This window comes from Rhinolophus sinicus, chromosome 3, assembly GCF_057876585.1.
Source record: "Rhinolophus sinicus isolate RSI-liver-muscle chromosome 3, RSI-T2T, whole genome shotgun sequence".
NCBI classification, from domain to species: Eukaryota; Metazoa; Chordata; class Mammalia; order Chiroptera; family Rhinolophidae; genus Rhinolophus; species Rhinolophus sinicus.
In genome coordinates this window covers 160,399,328-160,423,154 of record NC_142503.1, presented here as the reverse complement: position 1 = coordinate 160,423,154, position 23,827 = coordinate 160,399,328, and the positions used below count along the sequence as shown (strand labels likewise).

General features: G+C 38.5%; 1 protein-coding gene across 5 annotated transcripts in view; it reads right to left on the bottom strand.

The window, feature by feature from the left end:
• The window catches only part of ATL1 (atlastin GTPase 1), a 69,774-nt gene that overhangs the window by 42,361 nt on the left and 3,586 nt on the right, over positions 1–23,827 (bottom strand). For 2 of the 5 annotated variants that reach the window (XM_088797332.1, XM_074327487.2), the window contains exon 2: positions 14,237–14,405. In XM_088797332.1, the coding sequence (XP_088653458.1) occupies positions 14,237–14,270 (34 nt within the window). In that variant the 5' untranslated portion in view covers positions 14,271–14,405. Of the gene's footprint in view, positions 1–14,236; positions 14,562–23,827 lie in introns of those variants that run through there. The other 3 variants (XM_019725665.3, XM_074327489.2, XM_074327488.2) reach the window with 2 other exon arrangements.

Below are 23,827 nucleotides of genomic sequence, written 5' to 3'. Positions count from 1 at the left end.
TAGGTCTTTCATATCCTTGTTTAAGTTTATTCCTAGGTATTTTATTCTTTTTGTTGCAATTGCAAAAGGAATTTTTTAAATTTCTTTTTCTGTGATTTCATTGTTAGTATATAGGAATGCAATGGACTTTTGTATGTTGATTTTATAGCCGGCAACTTTACTGTATTCGTTTATTGTTTCTAATAACTTTTTGGTGGAGTCCTTAGGGTTTCCTATATATAGCATCATGTCATCTGCAAAGAGTGACAGTTTAACTTCTTCATTCCCGTTTTGGATGCCTTTTATTTCTTTTTGTCTTGCCTGATTGGTCTGGCAAGGACTTCCAACACTATTTTGAAAAGCAGAGGTGATAAGGGACAGCCCTGTTGTATTCCTGAACGTAGAGCAAAGGGCTTCAGTTTTTCACCATTAAATATGATATTAGCTTAGGGTTTGTTATATATGGCCTTTATTATGTTAAGGTATTTTCCTTTTATACCTATTTTATTAAGTGTTTTAATCATAAATGGATGTTGTATCTTGTCAAATGCTTTTTCTGCATCAATTGATATAATCATATGATTTTTGTCCTTTATTTTGTTTATGTGATGTATCACATTGATGGATTTGCGTATGTTGAACCACCCTTGTTCCCCTGGGATGAACACCACTTGGTCGTGATGAATAATCTTTTTAATGTATTGTTGCATGCGATTTGCTAGAATTTTGTTTAGGATTTTAGCACCTACATTCATCAGACATACTGGTCTGTAGTTTTCTTTTTCTGTGTTATCCTTACGAGGTTTTGGTATCAGGGTAATATTGGCCTCACAAAATGAGTTAGGGAGTATTGTCTCTTCTTCAATTTTTTGGAAGAGTTTGAGAAGGACAGGTATTAGATCCTCTTTGAAGGTTCGGTAGAATTCACGAATGAAGCCATCTGGTCCCGGATTTTTGCTTTTGGGAAGGTTTCGGATGACTAATTCAATTTCTTTACTGGTGATCAATTTATTTAGATTTTCCAATTCTTTATGATTCAGCCTAGGAAGGCTATATGTTTCTAAGAACTTGTCTGTTTCTTCTAGGTTATTGAATTTGGTGGCATATAGTCCTTCATAGTATTCTTGGATGATCCTTCGTATTTCTGTGGCATCCATGATAACTTCCCCTCTTTCATTTCTGATTTTATTAGTGTCTTTTCTCTTTTTATCTTAGTGAGTCCAGCATAGAGTTTGTCAATTTTATTAATCTTTTCAAAGAACTAGATCTTTGTCACATTAATTTTTTCTATTGTCTTTTTGTTCTCTATTTCATTTAGTTCTGCTCTGATTTTTATTATTTCCTTTCTCCTGCTGACCTTGGGTTTCATGTATTCTTCTTTTTCTAGTTCTTTAAGGTGTACCGTGAGGTTATTTATTTGGGATATTTTTTGTTTCTTGATATAGGCCTGTAATGATATAAATTTCCCTCTTAAAACTGCTTTTGCTGCATCCCCAAAATTTTGGTAGGATGTATTTTCATTCTCATTTGTTTCTATGTATCTTTGGATCTCTCCTCTTATTTCTTCTTTGACCCAGTCATTCTTTAAAAGTATGTTGTTTAATCTCCATGTATTTGTGGTTTTTCCTGGTTTCTTTTTGCAGTTTATATCCAATTTCAAAGCTTTGTGATCAGAGAATATGCTTGGTATGATTTCAAGCTTCTTAAATTTGCTGAGGCTAGTTTTATGTCCCAATATATGGTCTATCCTTGAGAATGTTCCGAGTACACTAGAAAAAGATGTATAGTCTGATATTCTAGGATGAAGTGCTCCATAAATGTCAATTATGTCCATTTCATCTACTGTGTCATTTAGGGCTGCTATTTCTTTATTTATTTTCTGTTTGGATGATCTATCCATAGCTGTCAATGATGTATTTAGGTCCCCTGCTATAATTGTGTTTTGGTCCATTTCTCCCTTTAGTTCTGTTAGTAGCTGGTTGGTATATTTCGGTGCTCCCTGATTGGTGGCATAAATATTGATGACTGTTATGTCTTTTTGTTGTATAGTCCCCTTTACCATTATGAAATGTCCATCTTTGTCTCTTGTTACCTTTTTTATCCTGAAGTCTGTTTCATCTGATGTCAGTATGGCTACACCTGATTTTCTCTGGACACCATTTGCTTGCAGTGTCAATTTCCACCTTTTCACTTTGAGTCTACGTTTGTCCTTGTAGCTGAGATGTGTCTCTTGGAGGCAGCATATGGTTGGGTTTAGTTTTTTGATCCAATCTGCTACTCTGTACCTTTTTATTGATGAGTTCAGTCCATTTACATTTAGGGTGATTATTGATATGTGATGATTTCCTATCATTCTGTCTTTAGTTTTCTGGTAAGATTGTGTCACCATTGTTTCTTTGCCTTTCTGTTGTTGTTTATTATTTCTGTGTGGTGGTATTCTATGATTTTTCCCTCTGTTTCTTCTTTTATTACATTACATATTAAAGTTCTGCATTTTTTTGAGTGGTTACCATTAAGTTTATGTAAAAGAAAGTTTGATATTTAGAGTATTCCATTTTCTTCAGCATGCTTACTTTCTCCATTTCCATCTTCCAATTCAGGCCTTTAGTCTCCCCCCTTTTATGTTTTGGTTGTCACAAATTATCCCTACTGATGCATTGATGCTGGTGGAATAGCCTCCTTCAGTATTTCTTGTAGTGCAGGTCATGTGTTAAAAAATTCCCTCAGCTTCTGTATATCTGAAAAGGTATTTATTCCTCCTTTATATCTAAGGGATATCTTTGCTGGATATATTATTTTTGGCTCATAATTTCTCTCTTTAAATAGTTTGAATATTTGGTTCCACCCCCTCCTGGCTTGTAGAGTTTCTGCTGAAAAATCTGATCATATTCTAATAGGCTTTCTGTTGTAGATTACCGTCTTCTTTTCCCTGGCTTCCTTGAGGATTCTTTCTTTGTCGTTGATTTTTGACAGTTTCAATACAATGTGCCTTTGAGAAGGCCTCTTGGGGTTGAGGTAATTAGGTGTTCTATTTGCTTCTTGGATTTGAGGATCCAGTTCTTTCCACAAGTTTGGGAAGTTCTCATCAACTATTTGTTTGAATATACTCTCTATTCCTTTCTCTCTTTCTTTTCCTTCTGGTATGCCCATTATTCTTATATTGCTCTTTCTGATGGAGTCAGAAAGTTCTTGTAGAGTTCTTTCATTTCTTTTAAGTCTCGAGTCTCTTTCTTCTTCCATTTGTGTTATTTCCAGATTTCTGTCTTCGATGTCACTGATTCTTTCCTCCCTCTGGTCAACTCTACTACCTAAGCTGGCTATTTCACTCTTCATTTCTTTTATTGAGTTCTTAATCTCCAGAAATTCTATTTGGTTCCTTTTTAAAATTTCAATATCTTTGGTAAAATGTTCATTTTGTTCTTTGATTGTGTTTTTGAGTTCATTAAACTGCCTGTCTGTGTTTTCTTGCATCTCGTTGAGTTTCTTAAGAACTGCAATCTTGAATTCTCTGTCATTTAAATCACATATTTCCGTATCTTTAAGTTCCTTTTCTGGAGACTTTTCATTTTTTTTCTGAGCTGTCTTGTTGCCTTGGTTATACATGACAATTAATGATTTATTATTTCTCTTCCTAGACATCTACAGGAGTGGGTTCTGCAACAGGTTGATAGAAAGAGGTCTTTCTTTTGTTTTCCAGTAGGTGTTGGTAGAATGTTTGATTTTCTCTCCGACTACAGCCTTTTATTCTCTCTCACACTGTAATGTTATTTTTTCTCTGCACTATGCCGGCTTCTCACACAATGGGGTTATTCCCTGGAAGGCGGGCTTCTCCTCTGTGAACAGTTTGTCTGTGTCATACGGCGCTGCCTCCGTGAGGGGATGTGGAAAGCTTCTGAAGTTCCAAAGCTCTTCCTGCACCAGATTCAGAGCCTGTGTGTTTCAGCAGCTCTGTTTACTCCTTTAGGTGATTTCAGTAGTGCGCCTCTTAGTCTTGACTGTCTGCTGTGCAGTGAGTCCTTTGTGGAGTTACAGTTGTTCAATTTGTTGTAAATTCCAGGGGAGATCTCAAGAGGCTCACCTCATGCCACCATTTTTATGACGTCACTTCCCAACACTTAAGTTCTTAATCCATCAGGAATTTTATTTGTATAAGCTGTGAGGTAGAAATCAAATTTGATTTTTTTCTATATGTGTAACAAAATTTTCAGACCTCTATTTATCAAAACCCCTTCTTTCCTCAAGTGTTCTACCATATGGTCTTTGTCATAAATAAGAGTTACACACATACACGTACATATTTTATATATATATATGACTTTGTTTCTGGGCTCTCAATTCTGATCCATTCACCAATTTGTCTATAGCAGCACCAATAGTATACTATCGTAATTGAAATAGCTTTATTAAATGTCACTATATATAATATGGCCAGCTTTTCTTATTCTTCTAATTATTATTGATATTGGCTATTTTGACACTTTCCATGTAAATATTAGAATCAATATTAATTGAATTTTTTGAAGTTACATTAAATTATAGATCAATTTGAAAGGAATCAGTACTGTTATGGTACTGTGTTCCAATCCATAAATGTGAGATTATCTCTCCACCTGTATTTACTCTTCAATCCCCTTTAACAAGTTTTTATAATTTGTGAAAGGGAGAGGGGGAGAGAGAGAGAGAGACCACATTCACATAAATTTTATTACAGTATATTGTTACAATTGTTCTATTTTATTATTAGTTATTGTTGTTAATCTCTTACTGTGCTTAATTTATAAATGAAACTTTGTCATAAGTATTTATGCATAGGAAAAACAGCATACATAAGGTTTGATACTATCCACAGTTTCAGGAATTCTGTGGGGATCTTGGAATGTATCCCTGCAGATAAGGGAAGAATAGTCCACCGTATTTTGTTTATCCATTTATCAGCTGACAGGAATTAGTGTTGCTTCCTCTTTGGGCTATAATAAATAATGATATTATGAACATTTATTTGCAAGTTTTTGCAAGAACATATATTTCTATGGCTCTTGGATGGTCAACTGATTTATGACAAAGGTGCTAAGGTAATTCAATTGAGAGAGAACAGCTTCACAACAAAATGATACTAGAACAATCGGATATCTATATGCAAAAAAATAAACCTCAGTATAGTACACCCTATATAAAATATTAACTGAAAACAGATCATAAATCTAAAGATAAAATCTAAAACTACAAAATGCTTGAAAGAAAACATAATCTTTATGACCTTGGATTAGGCAATGATTTCTTAGATATGATGCCAAAAGCATGATTCTCTGTCTTAGTCAATTTGGGTTGCTATAACAAAATACTACAGACTAGGTAGCTTATAAACAAACAGAAATTTATTTTTCACAGTTCTGGAGGCTGAAAGCCCAAAATCAGGGTGCCAGCATGATCACATGAGGACCCTCCTCCATGTTTCAGAAGCCTTATTGTATCTTCAAATGGTGGAAGGGGCTAGGCAGCTCTGTGGGGTCTCTTTTATAAGAGACCCATTAATGAGGGCTCCATCTTCATGACCTAAGCACCTTCCAAAGATCCCACTTCCTAATGCCATTACACAGGGCATTAGGATTCCAATATAGGAATTTTGGGAGAACACCAACATTCAGACCATAACATAGTCTATATACAAAAAAGGGAATGATAAGGGAATTAAAATGTTACATTGCAAATAAAATCAACTAAACACATAAGAAGACAGTAAGTAATGCAAGAAAAGAGGACCAAAACTGCTGTAAGGCATAAAGAAAACAAATAGCAAAATGGCAAAAGTAAATCCTGCCTTATCAGTAATTAAATTAAATGTAAATGGATTAAACTCTCCAATCAAAAAACAGAGACTGGCAGAATGGATTAAAAAAACATGATCCACCCATAAGCTATCTACAAGAGATTCATTTTAAATCCAAAACACAAACAGGTTGAAAATGAAAGAATGGAAAATATATTCAATGGATACGGGAACCAAAACAGAACAGAAGTGGCTATTAAATAGACCTTAAATCAAAAAGGTTACAAGAAACAAAGAAGGACATTATATATTAATAAAAGGTTCAGTATACAAGAAGATATAACAGTTATAAACATTTATGCACCTAATAGTGGGCCACCAAATTATATGAAGCAAAAGTTGGAGACTTCAGTACCCCACACTCAATAATGGATAGAACAGGGCTGGCCTGGTGGCTCAGGCGGTTGGAGCTCCGTGTTCCTGACACTGAGGGCTGCCAGTTCAATTCCCACATGGGCCAGTGGGCTCTCAACCACAAGGTTGCCAGTTCAATTCCTCGAGTCCGGTAAGGGATGATGGGCTCCGCCCCCTGCAACTAAGATTGAACACGGCACCTTGAGCTGAGCTGCCTCCCAGATGGCAAAGTTGGTTGGAGCGCGTCCTCTCAACCACAAGGTTGCCAGTTCGATTCCTTGAGTCCCACAAGGGATGGTGGGCTGCACCCCCTACAACTAGCAATGGCAACTGGACCTGGAGCTGAGCTGTGCCCTCTACAACTAAGACAGAAAGGACAACAACTTGAAGCTGAACGGCACCCTCCACAACTAAGATTGAAAGGACAACAACTTGACTTGGAAAAAGAGTCCTGGGGGTGCACACTGTTCCCCAGTGGAGTCCTGTTCCCCTTCCCCAATAAAATCTTTAAAAAATAATAATAATGGATAGAACAACCAGATAGTATATAAGCAAGAAACTAGAGGACTTGAACAACATAATAAATCAACTAAATCTAACAGACATATACAGAACACTCTATCCAACAACAGAGTATACATTCTTCTTAAGTGCACATGGAACATTCTCCAGGATAGACCATATGTTAGGCCAAAAATTAAGTGTCAATAGGTTTTTAAAACATAAATTTAATACAAAATATCTTCTCGAGGTGGCCGGTTAGCTCAGTTGGTTAGAGTGCAGTGCTGGTAGCACCAAGGTTGCCGGTTCGATCCTGCATGGGCCACTGTGCGCTGCGCCATCCTTAAAATAATAATAATAATAGTAATAATAATAATAATAATAATAATAATAATAAACTTCTCTAACTACAATGGAATAAAGGTAGAAATCAGTAACAGAAGTAAAACAGGAAAGTTCACAAATTTATAGAAATTATACGACACACTCATAAACAACCAATGGATTAAAGAAGAAATCACAAGAGAAATTAGGAAATAAAATGCAAATCAAAACTACAATGATATACTTCCTCACACCCATTAGGATGTATATTATATAAAAAAAATAAAACTGGAAAAGAAGTGTTGGTGACAACATAGAGAAATTGCAACCCTTGTGCACTATTCCTGAGAACGGAAAATGGTACAGTCACAGTGGAGTACAGTATTGTGGGTCCTCAAAAAATTAAAAATAGAATTACCATATGATTCAGCAATTCTGCTTCTAGGTATATACCCAAAGAATTGAAATCAGGGTCTCAAAGCGATATCTGTACACCTATGTTCATAACATCATTATTCACAATTGCTAAAACATGGAAGTAACCCAAGTGTTTATTGACAGATGAATGAATAAGCAAAATGTGGTATATACATACAATGGTCTGTTATTCAGCCTTAAAAGGAAGAAGATTCTGACATATGCTACAATATGGATGAACCTTGAGGGCATTATGCTAAGTCAAAGAAGCCAGTCATAAAAAGACAAATACAGTGCTGTATGATTCCACTTATATGAGATTCTTAGAGTAGTCAGTATCACAGAGAGAGAAAGTAGAACGGCAGTTGTCAGAGACTGGGAGAAAGAGGGATTAGGACTTAGTGTTTCATGGATATGTAGAAGTTTTGTAAGATGAAAAGAATTCGGGAGATGGATGGTGGTGATGGCTGTACAATGATATGGATGTATTTAATATTACTGAACTGCACACTTAAAAATGGTTAAGATGGTAAATTTTGTTTTGTGTATTTTATCACAATAAAAAAAATGGAAAAAAGGGATGTAAAACTTTAAAACCAAATATTATAGGAAAATATTTCATAACTTTGAGGTAAGGAAAGATTTCTTAAAATATAAAAAGTATAAACCATAAAGGAAAATATTAAATTGACTACTTTTAACTTCTGTTTATTAAAATATACCATCAAGAGAGCAAAGTCATATCACAAAGTGGCAAAAGATATATGTAAGACAAATGACCAACAAAGGACTTGTATCAAAATATTTAAGAAGTTGTAAAAAGCAAAAAGAAAAAGATAACCTAATAAAACACTGGCAAAGGGCAAACAAGCACAGATTAGGAAATATGAATGACTAATAAATACATGGAAATATGCTCATACCTCACTAGTAATTAGTAAAATGCAGAGTTAAACCATAATGAGATATCATTTCACACCTATTATATTACTAAGTGTAGGTGAGGATATGAAATAAACAAAATACTTCGTGAAAAAATGCATACTCTAGATTCCATTTATATTAGGTTCTTAAAAATGTAAAACTAAATAGTATACTATATATACTATTTTATATATATCTACATATTATATATATACATATATACACATATATACATATTTTATATATATATACATATATACATATATATATATTAAAAGTTTTCAGGAAATGAGAAACACCAAATTTATGAAAGTGTTTCTCTTTGGAGAGGGATTAAGGAGAGGTAGCCATTAAAGAGGGGCACACAAACGTGTCAAAGTATTGATAAAATATATTTCTTCAGCTGGGCAGGGGAGATATAGGGGCTTACTACTCTTTTTAAAACTCAACATCTATATTTTACTCATTATTTTGTATACAGGATTTTTTTATAAGATTTTTTTTTATGTAAAAGAGGAAGAGCCTTCAAATTTAAAAATATCCCAAATAATGACTTAAAGAAACTAATTTCCCTGATGATCACTTTCCTGATCATCACAGGTTCCACCTACAGTCTAGTCACTGGTTCTAAAGATAATAAAGGCAGCAGGGTTTGAAATAGAGCAAAGCCATAATCCAGGAGACATCAAGACAAGGTATAAGCAGATATAAAGTATAAAAAATACATATCTATAGGAAAAATGTGTTTGAAAAATGATGTAGGGAAGGCAAATTAAATTAGAAAATGGGGAGGGAAAGAGTAGGGAAGTATATGTATGACCCATTAGAAATTTTATTTTGCTTCCAGAGGAATAGATATATAGAAAATGAGGCAAGTAAAAAGTAACAAATAGTCTCATTTCATGAATATATCCGATGGGAAAAGAAAGAATACATCCAATGGGAAAAGAAAGATCAGGAGGTAACTATACTATATTTAAGATTATTTTTACATTTTTCCAAGGATATACAAATGGCCAACAGGTACATGAAAAGATGATGCTCAACATCACTAGTCATGAGGGAAATGCAAATTAAACCACAATGAGATACCACCTCACGCCTGTTAAAATGGCCATCATCAAAAAGATATGAGATAACAAGTGCTGGTGTGGATATGGAGAAAAGGGAACCCTGTGCACTGTCAGTGGGAATTTAAATTGGTACAGCCACTACAGAAAACAGTATGGAGGTTCCTCAAAATATAAAAAATAGAACTAGTTAAAAATATGATCCAGCAATTTCACTTCTGGGAATATATCCAAAAGAAATGAAAACACTAACTCAAAAAGATATCTGCACCCCTATGTTCATAGCAGCATTATTTATAATAGTCAAGATATGGAAACAAGTTAACCTAAGTATTTGTTAATAGATGAATGGATAAAGAAGTTGTCATACAGACACACAACACACACACACAAACACACACACAGGAATATTATTCAGCCATAGAAAACAAGGAAATCCTACCATTTGGGACAACATGGATGGACCGTGAAGGCATTCTGCTAGGTGAAATAAGTCAGACAGAGAAAGACAAATACTGTATAATCTCACCTCTATGTGGAATCTAACCAACCAACAAAACTACCTAATTCATAGAAAAAGAGATCAGATTTGTGGTTACCAGAGGTAAAGGGTGGGAGGAGGAGGGAATTGGAGGAAGGTGGTTAAAAGATACAAACTTCCAGTTATAAGATAAATAAGGACTAGGGATGTGATGTACAACATGATGACTATATTGAACACGTTGTATGCTACATAGCAAAGTTAAGAGAGTAAATCCTAAGAGTCCTCATCACAAGAATAGTGTTTTTTCTTTTCTTCTTATTTTATCTATATGAAATGATGGATGTTAACTAAACCTATACGGAAATCATCACGATATATGTAAATCAAAGCATCATACTGTATACCTTAAATTTATACAGTGATGTATGTCAATTATTTCTCAACAAAACTAGGAAAAAAGAAAAAATTGTTTTTAATCTTTCATCAAAAAACAAAAAAAGAAACCTAAGAATTAATTTTCAATAAATGCCTTTTCAACAAAGAGACACAATACACTTACTATGAAGTAAGATAGTTTTGTTTTTTTTTAAGGGCAGGGAAAGCTAACGTTTTAGCAAATATTAGTTTTCCAAAGCAATATTGCACTGACAGTTTCTGTTACACTGTAGAAAACTCAAATTCCCATGTGGTATCCCAAGTTTTGAAGCAATGTAATTAACAAGAACGAATAAACAAAAAAGGGTACACTTCTGTTTTGTTTCTGGTAGTACTTCAGCTCTCTAAGCCCAACAGTGAAAGACTGCTTTCTGGGCTACTGCTTCTGATATTCATCTGTTCCCTTTATTTTTCACACTAGCACATTCTTTGCCTTCTTTTCTAGTCCCAGGCAATCAATTTTATAGAGCCTTGCTTTATTATACCAGCTGAAGCCTAGATAGTAGGCTTGTTGTGGTACCTTTGGGCACACTATTTTAGTTCCTTGCCTCAGCATACGGACTAGAGAAGCAAACAACCCTAAATTTAAATCCTAGGTCTGTAACTTATAAATTATGGAACCTCTTGCAAGTTACTTAAGCTCTCTGAGTCTCATATTCCTTATATATTAAAATAAGGATAATAATGCCGACCTTTGAAGAATTGACTTTTAAATGCTTGAATTTAGTCTAACTTATAGTTCAGTGTAGATTTTAGGCACAGGTGGTGGGATTCTCAGTCCTACTCACAGACCTGCTTCCCAGTTGTATATCTGGGTATGAGACTCGAATACCACCCCCAACTCTGGGTACCAGCAGAGATGTTTTTCCGCTTTCTAGCTTCCATGATGGTCCTTGTAGGACCTAATAGGTCTTGGACCACTCAGATAATATTAATACTAATACCTGTTATATGGTCTTACAAGGTCTTTATCCGAGTTTTAGGTCTCCTGTACAGATTTTACAAATATTTTTTTTGTCCTTTTCTTGGAAATTACTATATATTTTAATTCTAGATAGTCTACCTTTGCCCTCTGCCCTTTGCTTTCTAACTTGTCTGAAAAATATTTATTTAGGTAGATGATAAGGTTAGTCTTTCACAAGCTATCACTTGAATTTTTTCTCATCAGAGACCTCTGGTTTCTACGAAGGCCTGTCCTCTCTATTCCCCTCAACCATGCCCCATTATCTTATAAAACATTCCATATTCTATAGCACCATGCTATACAAAATAAATTAGACAACAACCCTACATTCTAATCTTAGTCCTCTAACTTACTAAATATGTAGCTTTAGCCAAGTTATTTAACCTACCGAAGACTCAGTTTTTTTCATTTGCAAAATAGGGAACATGTCCTGCTAACTTAAGAGGCTAAAGATCAAAAGCAATAATGCAGGTGAATGTGACTTGAAAACTGTAGTTCATACAATGCAGAAGGTATTATCCATTCAACAAAGAGGCAGTATAGTATAGTGGTAAAAAACAAAAGAATCTAAAGTCAAAAGGCCAGAGTTTGGAATCCCAGCTCTATCATTTACCTTTTAATATGTAAAATGACGACTCTAGTACCTACCACATTGACATTAGCTCAGTGATGTTAACTATTATTGTTATTATTAAATGCCTACTATGTGTTAGGCATTCTACTAGGTGCTGGTAATAAAATGGAATTAAGACTGACATGGCTAACACTTAACCAACAAACTATCTCCTACTCAATATGCTATATTTCCTAAGTCATTTATGTCATATATACTTTACAGCAAAAAAAAAAAAAAAATCTGAGTAGTAAAGCATTTTCATAAAGCATCAAGATAAGATACCACAATTCCACTATTTCTTTACTGTCAAAATTTCCAGTGAACAAACAGTGACTCTAGTATTTCTTTTCCTAATTCATCACTTGAGTTGAAACTCTCTTGATGACTTCTGGTAAACTGTCTGGGATATGTTTCTATCAAATATAAATAATCTAAGATAGTGTTTCTGAAAGTAACATCCAAAGACCACCTGCTTCTCAATTACCTAAACCGTTAATTAAAGGGCAGATTCCTGGACCCCATTTCAGACCTACTGATTCAAAAGCTCTGGCTGGAAGATGTGGGAATCTGCATTCCTAATCAGTTCCCAATGTAATTTTTACCTAAATCCCATTTGAGAACCACATTCCCAAGAAAGAAAAACCCTTCACTACACAAGAAATCTGTAACCAAAGGAAGTACTGAAGAATGATTATCCAAAGTTTCATGAAGGAGAAAAATTTTAATCCTCAGAATAAATTTTCACATACCTATCTTTTAACATGGTAGAGTCAACAAGGCATGGAAATCAAGATCAAAATTGATTTAACATACACATCTTAACTGCTAGCGTTTAAGAAATTATTATTCTAGAGGCCAAGGGGAGAGGTGGCAATGGGACACTATGAAAAATCTTACGCATATTTCGGCAGAAGCAAAGAAAACAGTGTTATTGCAATAGTCATACATACTAAAATGGGGTTTTGGTGATCTCAGAAAATGGCATCACTGTCTCTTAAACTCAGACAACTAAAGCCAGACCTCCCTGCTCCAACTCTCCAGATCTACCGCAAACCTTGGATAAGTTCTCAAATGTAAACCTTTTCTACTGGGAGTTAAATTGGTCCTGTGACCAATCAGAGGCAAGGAGAAATGTGGCCTTTTGATAAAAGTAAATTGAAATAACCAATTAAAATTAAATTTGTACCTCTTGGTCTGATGGACAGTTAGAGATGAGATCCTACTGAGACATGGAAGAGAATCAAGGTGTTCTGAACTCACAGTGGGCGTAAACTTTCCAAATAATAATTCAAAGCTAAGGAAAAATATTTCTCTATCGACCAAGCCACAGTGGCCTGAAACCTGCTCTGGCTCAGAGTAATAAAATGCCCTAAAAGGCTTTAGTTCCTAAGACGGCAGTGAGCTTAGCACTGTGACTGGAAGAACTTGGGAGCCCAAGGCGGAAATAGACGCCCAACCTGCCCATACTAACCGTCCAGAACCAAGTCTGGAGCAGCAGAGCAGGCGGGGCCGCGATTTCTCCTGCATCACTGCACTCTCTCTTCTCCGCCTGCGTGAGCGCCGCCCACCCACTCGCGGCGTGAACCCACTGGGCCTAGCCTCTCCTTCCCCCGCCCCTCGTCCTGGTGCTGAATCATGAGCCCAATATCTCCAAAAGGTAAAATCAAAGAACAATGCCACCCATATTGCTGGCCTGAATGGGGTACCAGGTCGGGGTGGGGCAGAAGGCTGGAAACCACAACTTTGCTTCCCTTTTTCCCAAATTCCCCAGCCAATCCCCAAATTAAAACCAGCACTGCAGCACTGGAGGACTCCCAAACGGGCGTCCCTTCTCCGGTTTGCTCAGGTCTGCAACGCTGCCACCGGCCGGCGTGCTCTGCCTCATTGTTCCAGAGCCTCCCGCCCCGCCGGGAGCTCGCAGCTCCGGGGGAAGCGGGGGTTGGGATCCCCGACCCCTCGTCCCTCTCGGCTGAGTAACAGCAGCCCTCTGCCCAACCTCATCGCCTTCCTGCCAACCTATCGATCGCAAAAGCAGAACCAGCGAGTCCTCCGGAGGAGAGCGGAGGGTGCTGTCCAAATGCTGGGAGGAGGTCTGGGGTGCGGGGAAGCGCCCGGAGGCTCCGGCCTGCGCGAAGCGGCAGCCCTCGCCCACAGCGCGATTCCGGTTACGCGGGTGGCACTCGGCCACGGTTCCTCCCGCCGGACAGGGAGCAGCTCGGCCGTGGCTGTCTCCCAGCCCCGGACGCGGGCGCCGAGCAGCCTTTGGCCCTCCCCGTCTTCAGAAGCAAAGTAGAGGGCCAGTCCCCGTACTGGCTGCAGAAGTCACCGTATACTTACTCACCCCAGCTGTTTCTGTCCCTGCGGTTCTTGGCCATGGTGGTCCAGGGCCTGGGGGCGGTGAGGCGCTGTCACTGCGCTCGCTCTTCTTCCGGGCCCAGGTTGCAGGCGGTGGGAGTCTCTGTGCCTGCCTGGGCGCCGTTCGCTCAGACTCCGAAGATGTTGCTGTGGCGCTGGTGGGAAGGAGTGGGGAGGAGAAGGGAGGAGAAAACGGTGGACCCAGCTCAGCATCACAAGCCCAAGTCCACACAAACACCAGCGTCACACCCTCCCTGTCTCGGCCCACCCCTAGAGCGTGAAGACAGTGACTGAGGATGCACTGCAACATTTCAATGGGACACACACACACAAATAAACAGCAACCCCCCCACACACACACACACTCAAGGAATTTAACAGCGTTATCTAGTCACAGAAATACAGAAACCAATGTACTGCATTATTCTGGATGTTCAAATACCTGTTTCCTAGAGCAGTTACATGTTAGAACAAACATGCTGGCATCATTTATATAGCTAAAGAATTAAATTAATATGCCTTTATCTACCAGGCACCATTCCTCCTCCCCCATTTTAAAAGCAAGGTCATGTTAGTAAAGAGGATATCACGAATTTTCGTACCTGTAGACCGAATAGGCCTTTTAAAATTAGGTAGCAAAATTAGATCAAGAAGATCAAGATAAATGAAAGCTGAAGAGTCATCATAATCTGTAACTAAATGTCTAGTTGGCAAAATTTCCCACTAGATTTGTAGAGGTAAAGTCTGGAGTTATATTGGCAAATATTGAAATAAAGTCATACTACACAGTCTGGGTGAGCCTTGGAAGCCACAAAGATTGCAGACAATTTTGAATGGAAAGCAAAAAGCAATAAATACTTTAAAAAAATATTCTCAGTCTCTCCCTCTTCACTGGCTTCTTCCTTCTCTGCCTACAAACCTAGTTTTCAGTGTCCTAGAAACATTGTCCCTTCACGCTACTTCACCCTCAAGATACCGTCATCTCATTCCTCACTTCCTCACAGTTTTCTCCTACATATGGTTGTTGCCCATACTCTACAGATCAGTTCTGCCTAGGAGAGTCCTGCTGGCCTCTTAAGTACCCAGTCCTTAGTCTCGACTTATTCATCATCATAAACAACTCTTCACTCTGTGTTCTCTCAATACAATTTACTATGGTGTCTTCAGATAGGGCTCCATGCTGATGATTCCCAAGTCTGTACTCTAGTCTTAAGCTCTCTTAAGGAGAGAGAATCATCATAACAGACCTAAATTTATAACTGCCTGAGGTCATCTTTGTTTTCCTACTGACCCTTCAAAATCAACATGTCAAAAACCAAACTCTCTTATCTGCCAACTCTTATGCATCCCATATTTCAGTTAATGGTTCTGGCGATCTCGGAACTGTGAATACTGTTTACATTATAGTTGTAAAGGGGGCTGTATTCATTAGAATTTCACTCCCCTAATACTTATGAATTAACAGAGGAGGATAGAAATTATCTTACCCCTGTACCTACAAATTAATTCATAGAACAAAAACAAGTGTGTTCTGTTATTCTTGTATTTCTTTACTATAATTCTCAGCTCACATTCTAGACTGATAATCCCTTTAAGTGAATCTCATTTAAAGAAAAAGGAGTATAGTCGATTTTATAAAAACAATTGTACACAAAAACAATATATAAGGATTATTTATTGGAGAACGTTTTGTAATTGCAAAATGCTAGAAACAACCTAAATACAGTGGTACCTCGGTATTTGAACATCTCTATTGATGAACATTTTGGTTTATGAACGCTGTAAACCCGGAAGTAAATGCTTCGGTTTTTTAATACGACTCAGAAGTCAAACATGTCACGCGACTTCCACTGAGTGCAAGATCCTGAGGCCTAGCTATTTTCGAATGTTTTAGAACTTCTGGATTACGTTCGAAAACCGACGTACCACTGTATCCATATACAGGAGAGTGGCTGAATATACTATGAAACATCTACACAATGGAATACTAGGCAGCTGTAAAAAAAAAGAATACAGAAGAGCTTTATAAATTGATATAACTGATTTCCAGAATACACTGCTAAATGGAGGAAAAAACCAAAGTGCAAATACTTTTCCTTCCTGTAAGAAAAAAAAAGGATATGAAAAAAATAAATGTATCTGCTCATCTGTGCAAGAGAAATACAGGAAGGATAAACTAGAAACTAGAAAAGGATGTTTTAAAATTGATTGTAAAATCAATTCTGCACAACTCTGAATATACTAAAAGTCACTAAATTATACTATTTAATTTGATGAATTATATGGATGTGAATTATATCTCAATAAGGCTGTTTTTAAAAAGTCAAGGTCATGTTTATTTTAAATCAGAAAAAAGGAAGAAGATATTCCTCCATTTGTGCTTTAGCATTCTAGATCCTTTCTCTTCCTGGCCCCTCGGGGATGTTACTCCATAAATTATTCTCATTCTATATCCTCAATTATTTTTTCTTCCATTGATTTCTTCATCATGCTCATTTCCCCCCATTATAGGAAAAGGACTCTTTCAATCAGTAGTTTCTCAATAGCTGATGCTCCAACTTACTCCTTCCGTTTATAGCTAGCAATCTTGAAAAAGTATTTCTATCAGAATGCTTTTGGTTATAACTCATAATGGCTTAAACGAAAAGGATATTTACTGTTACATAACAAAATTTTTTTGATGCTAGATTGGTTCTGTGGTGGCTAATTCATCAACTCAATATCATCATGGACTAAATTACTTAGCATTTAATTTGGCTGCTGTAAAAAAATTACAGTGGCTTAAGACAGATATTTATTTCTCTCGCATGAAATAATCTGAGCATCAACCATCCAGGGCTAATATGGTGGCTTCAAAAGAGCAAGGAATCCAAGCTGTTTATACTTTCTTCCACCCTTAACTTGGGACTTGATTGGATAATCCAAGACAGCTAGATAGGATTTGTGCAACTCCTATAGGATTTCACATCCGTATTCCAACCAGATAGAAGAGAAAAAGTGCACGTATCTATTCTAAGAGTATAATCCAGAAGTTGCATGTATCACCTCTTCTCATATATTATTGACCAGTACATGTTCCACCTACTTGAGAAATATACTATGTATCCATTTAAATTTTAGGGGGTCTAATATTAAAGAAAGAAGGGAAATGGATTTTGGAGAATACCAGCAGACTTTGCCACAAAAACCAAGGTTGCACTCTACCATCCTCAGTATGCTGGCTTATTTTCTAATGAGGGCTCGTCTCATATTTCCAAGATTGCATCTGCCATTCCAGTCATCAGTGGCAGATGGTCATGTGTACAGACAGAAAAATGCATATCTGTGTCTTGTGTACCTTGTTAAAAGTGAGGAAAACCTTCCTAGAAGTACTGCAGCAGATTTTTCCTCATGTGTCATTGTCCAAAATGATCTAAGCCTAAACCATTCCTTTAACAAGAGGAATAAGGCTAGGCCAATCAAGATTTATCCCCTGGATGGAAACAACCAAAATGTCCTTCGATAGATGAATGAATAAAGAAGTTGTGGTATATATACACAAAGGAATACTATTGAGCGGTAAGAAAAGATGATATAGGACCACTTGTGACAACATGGATGGATCTTGAGATTATAATGCTAAGCGAAATAAGTCAGACAGAAAAAGTAGAGAACCATATGATTTCACTGATATGTGGTATATAAAACTGAAAACAACAAAAGAACAAGACAAACAAATGAAGGAACAAAAACACATAGACAATAGTTTAGGGGTTACTAGAGGGTAAGGGGGGGGGCAGAGGCTCTAGAAGAGGGTAAACAGCTTCTAATATATGGTGATGGAAAGAGAACTGACTCTGGGTGGTGAACACATAATGTGAGATATAGATAATGTATTACAGAATTGTACACCTGAAATGTATGTAACTTTACTAACAATTATCACCCCAATAAACTTTAATTAAAAAAAAAGATTTATCCCTTAGGATAAGGGAGTGTCTCAGTCTCCTTCCATGGACATGACCACTCAGAAAAGGTTAGCAAAATTGTGGTTCTGATAGTAAGGATAAAAGAAAGGATAGTGTTTGAGTACAAGGCCCAAGGTGATAACCATAGCTTCCATTTCCCCCTTTCCCTCCACTAGTATCTCATTTGGTGGTGTAACTCAAACTTTACTCCTATAGGATTCGAGTTCTTAATGGTCTTATCTTTACTGGGTTGCTGCAGTTTCCAATTGTCCAGTAATACTGGGTATGTGAATACAAAGAGGTACCCTAGTGCATACCTCGGGTTCCAGACATAGTCCTTTTTGTTCTCTTTCTGGAACTACAACCAATTTACCCTTGGTAATTAGGTATAATCACCTCAACCAGTATAATGACCCTCTCTCTAACTGTTCGCTCAGTGATCTTAAGACCTCATATCAGCCAGGTGGTAGTTTTTGCTTCCCATTTAATGGAACTGTGATTATGTTATTTGGACAAAATATCTGTGCCTTAGGCACTAGGGCCCTCAGACCCACCAAGCTTAATGTTTTAAAGACAAAATTGTAGAGACAAAGTTGTAGAGACAAAAATTCTTCAAGTGAGTTAGTAGGAATAATAGAAGAGCAATGCCTGCCTCCACCCCCTGGTTCCTAGGTCCATGCATTCTGAATATGGGGTAGATGGCAACATATATTGGCTACTAGGTCAAGCCCTATATCATATCCTCACAAGGGTTATCTCATAGCCAGCACCACAACTGATCCCGCAGCAGACCTTTTCTCCGTTCTACCAAACTAGCTGCTTCTAAATGATGGGTTTGAGGTAAGACCAGTTAATTCCATGGGCATGACTCCATTGCCGTACTTCCCTCAGAGTAAAATGAGTTCCTTGCTCAAATTTAATGTTGTTTGTGATACATGGTACTGTAATAAGGTATTCTATAAGTCCATGAATTGTGGTACTAGTAGAACTTTTCAGGCAGGGAAGGTAAACCTATATCTAGAATATGTATCTACTCCTATGAAGACAGCTGGCTCTTTCCTATATCATGGAAGGGATCTAGTGTTATTCAACTGCCACCAGGTGGCTGACTAGTCTATCTAGGGAATAATACCATACTGAAGTCTCTGCAATGGCCTCTGTGATAATTAGGTTAAACACTCATAGTGGCAGTAACTGTATTATCCTTGGCAAGTGGAAGTCCATGCTGTTGGTTCCACATTTAGCATCCATTTGTATTCCCACATGGCTCCATTGAACTAGTACCACAGTGACTAGGTAGGGGCTGACACCCATAGGACAGATTGTCTTCTAGACCTGATTACTGCGATGGATGCCCTCTTGCAGACAGTTACGTGGCTCACAGATATTTTCACTTTCTGGGCCAATTTTGAATCCACTGGTTATACCTTTACCACTGACTTCCTTATCTCAGATCTTCTTTCCAAGTTATTGGTCAACCTATTAGCCATAAATCAGTATAGATCCATACCTCAGGCCATCTCTCCTTCCTAATAAAGAGAACAAGCAGATGTTCTATTCAAAGTTATGCCCACTGGGAGAATTGCTCATCACTATTTTTCAAAACCACCTAATTACAAAGTGGGGCTATAAGTCAGTGGCTGTATGCTTCCAGTCGGTGCTAGTATATCATGCAGACCATTTATAAACCAGGTCTATCTTTTTTTTCCCTCTGCTAAATGATCATGAGCCCATAGGTATGGGTCAGAAAAACAAAAGGCGGCAAAGAAGTAAGGACAAGTACAATGGAAGTTTGTCCATGTAATTTACTTGAGTCTTCATTCTAAATCCGCTCAGGCCACCCAGTATATACCTTTTCATCAGACAATGGAATTCTGCAGCCCATGTTCAATGTTCAATATAAGATTCAGTAAATTAGATAACATCCAGTTTCTAAAGAGCAGTTCACAGTCCATAGTCACTTAATTATCCCATTGTCAGGTGTTTATCGCTGGCCTGGTAGCAAGCCAAGAGTTGCCTTTCAAATGGAAAATATTTGTCAACAGATGAGGGCATGTTCTTATTCCAAAACCCTAGGTCTCTGCTCTGGGATTTTCCAATTGGGCAGGCAAAAAATCTCCATATAGTATCCTTATTTACCGTCAGTCTGCTGAATCCTAAAGCCTACCAGTAGAGTTTGAGCAATCACCTGGACATTCTGTAGGGTATTCTGTCTTTCCAAGTCACATGAAAAACTTCAGTCATCTAGGTTACTGACAGTTAACCTGGTAAATGGGTCAGAGAGAAGCAAACGCAGTATGGTGTCTCCAAAATCCAAACAAGCTAACTAAACACTGTGCAACTTCCTCTGAGGTGAGTGATGCCAGGTAGAGCACCGTAACTCCACTGGACTGTTAGAAATTTCACTGAAGTGCATGTCTCTGAACTGAGTTTATTTCCTATCCTCTGATAATTAGGGTCTTTGCACAATATCATTAAGCTAATAGACTAAAGCGATGTTCTACTGGATATCAAGGAAACCAGGTCCCTCTGGAATGATACCATATCAGAAGTGCGGAAACAGCCCTGAGGTAAGACAGTGACAGTGTTGTGCTGGTGACATGAAAGCAAACTGCTTCTGATTATTTCTGTTGATGGGAATTGAAGAGAAAGCTACATTTTAGGTCTCAAATCAATAGCTACATTTAGGTTCCAAGGGATGGGTTGATTTTTCTCTAGTAAAGATTCCACATGTGGAGCTACAACAATGATTGACATCAACATCTGATTGAATTTTTAATAATCCATAGACATTTTCTAAAACTAATTTGGCATAAGCCAAACAGATTAGTTAAAAGAGAAAGACATATCTTTCAGAACTTTTATGGTGGCACTAATTTCTGTAATTCCCCACTGATAGAGTTTAATTTTCATTTTCTACTTTGGCAAAGGGGAGGAATTAGCTAGGGAGGTTTCTCTCGGCCCTTCCATACACAATATCCCTTACTCCATGTAAAACTAAAGTAGGAATTCTACTACTTGCTAAGGGTGCTACGTTGCTCCAAGTAGGCACCCCACTTGGCAAGGGTGGTGGTCTGTGCCACCCGTTTTGGGTCCCTGGGTCCATGTACAAACCCACCCCTTGACGGGATAGGTTGTTTGAACCAACACCCATGCCGTTCCTCTGATGGCTTCTGTGGCCACTAGGGCTGCGTACATAGCAGCCAGCTGTTTCTCTATAGGAAAGTAGCAGACTTCTGCTCCTTTCCACAATTGGGACCAAAATCCCACTGGCGACCGGAGACGCTCCTGCCATTGCCAGAGGCCCCAACCGTACCTCTCTTGGGTTACGTGAACATCACGTTTAAATGGGCGACCAGGGTCTACTACTTGCAGACCCTGTGCCTGCTGCACTGCCCGTTTTGTGGAAACAAAGGCTTGCTCTACAGCCTCTGTCCAATCCCAGAAGAGCCCCCAGGAGGACATGTGGCCCCCACACAGTGTGTGGTACCTGGTAGCCACTGTTCGCAGGAGTTGGACCCCCGAGGAAGGGTGGGAGAACATTGATGGCTCTCAGGCCAGCGTGGAGAGGGCCCTGCAGGTTCTAGCTGAGTGGTTGCCGGAGGAGGTGAAGGGTACAGCGGCCGTGTGGGCTGGATGTTCCTCGCCGTGTTGCATCGTAGCATGGGAGATGCGCTTAATGAAATAGCCCAGGTGCCGGAGAAGCAGCCCCTGTGGGAGGCACTGGAATCTGGGGACCGCCAGTTAGAAGAGATTCTCACCGTGTTGCATCATAACTCGGAGGATGCGCTTGCTGGAATAGCCCAGGTGCGGGACCAGGTGTCCCGGTGGGAGGCACTGGAAGCTCGGGTCCGCCTGTTAGAGGAGGAGCCCCATAGTGGAGACTCTGAAGCAGAAAAGCAGATGGTGGATTGCGCATCATGTGGAACCTGCTTCCTGTGTCTCGTCCGGCCGCCAGGGAGACTGGGGTGCAGGAAGACCCCTTGTTGGGGTACTGGCGGATGTTTGCTCCCTGTGTCTCCAACCCAGCTGCCAGCGAGAATATAGTGGTATGATTCCCCTATATATGGCTCCGTGGGTGTTCCTTACTGGCCGCACCATATCCTGTGTTCTTATGTGGGGAGCGGGACCAGAGTCCCTGCGTGACATTCTTCTAGAGATGGTATGGATAGAGCATGACTAAGCAGGATGTCCATAATAGAGCAAATCTAACATTCCCATCTCCCTGAATCTTCAGATTCTTTCCTTTACGGTATGCTAGGGAAGTTCTGGCATCTCAGCATCTAGACTACCAGCTTCAAGTAACCAATTTAGAAGGACTACCAGCTGCTCAAGTTAACAAGTCAAATCTGAATCACAGGTAAATATTTGGCAAGATCCCTTCAGTGTATAAGCTCGCTCCTCCAAAAACAGGCCTTGCCCTTTTCCATCAGAGATAGGCTGAAATCTTAACTCTTAGCCTAATTTATATCTGCCTAAATGCCCCCAGTTCATGCAGCTGGGTCCCAGCCCTTCTCCACCAGTGTTCTTACCTTAGCATAACAGATCTAGGTCTCACATTTAATTGACATTGCAACTCTGCAGCCTTTACCATTAGGTCTAGGCTTGTTCCATATCTGCATTGCAGCTACAGAAGATGGCAGGTTTCTTCCAAGATGTCAAAGAAGCTTTTTGATTTTCTACTCATGCCTTAAGTATAGAATTAAAGGCTCCGTATTTGTCTTTTTTGCCATATATTCTCACAGAGGCAGTCAGAGAAACAACACAATTTTAGTAATCATCACTGGCAAAGCAGTTAAGTGCTAGAGCTTGATCTTCCAATGCTGTGTCCTGAGCAGCACTCCATCACAGGCCGTCACTGATAGTTACTTGAGTAACTGTGAAGCCACTCCATGCTATGGCAAACCATTGTTCCATTTTCTGTGGCAAGTAGTTTGTTTATACAGGTAATCAATCATCACGTATGTGAGTAATACCATCCCAGAAAGCAAAGGTTTCTCTCCTGAGGCTACTTCCAATTCATCTAACTATCAATCAGGGTTCTGGCAAGAAAGAGGTAGCACAGAATCTAATGAAAGGACTTTGTAAAAATGAGGACATGGTTAAAGGAACCAACAAGGGATAGGGAAGCACCCTGAGACTAGCAACAGTGGGAAGCCATTATCATCCTTGCCCTAAAGGTTAGGTACGGAAGAAGAGCTTGTTAGAATCCTGCAAGAGCTGTTATAGCTGTAGGACAGAGTACTAGAGTTTCTCAGAACACTAGCCTATATATAAGGTATAAGCAAACTTTAGACACCTCTTCTGAATATTTTACTCATGTTATGTAGAAATTGATACTGAACATAAGATTATTTGACATTTTCTTAGTTATTGAATTTGCAGACAGGACCAATTTATGAGTTGAATAGAGGAACCTTGACACCAATTCTCATATAAATCTTAAAACTACCATGGGGATCAGGGTAATGGAAATAGCATTTTAACATATCAGGCGAGTAATTCAAGCAGGATGAAAAAGCAATGTGCACTGCCTTCCTCAACTCTTCTTTTTAAAACTCCCATCGTAATGACCTGATACTGATTCTAAATGATATACATGTTCTACGGCTATCCAGAACAAAATAGAA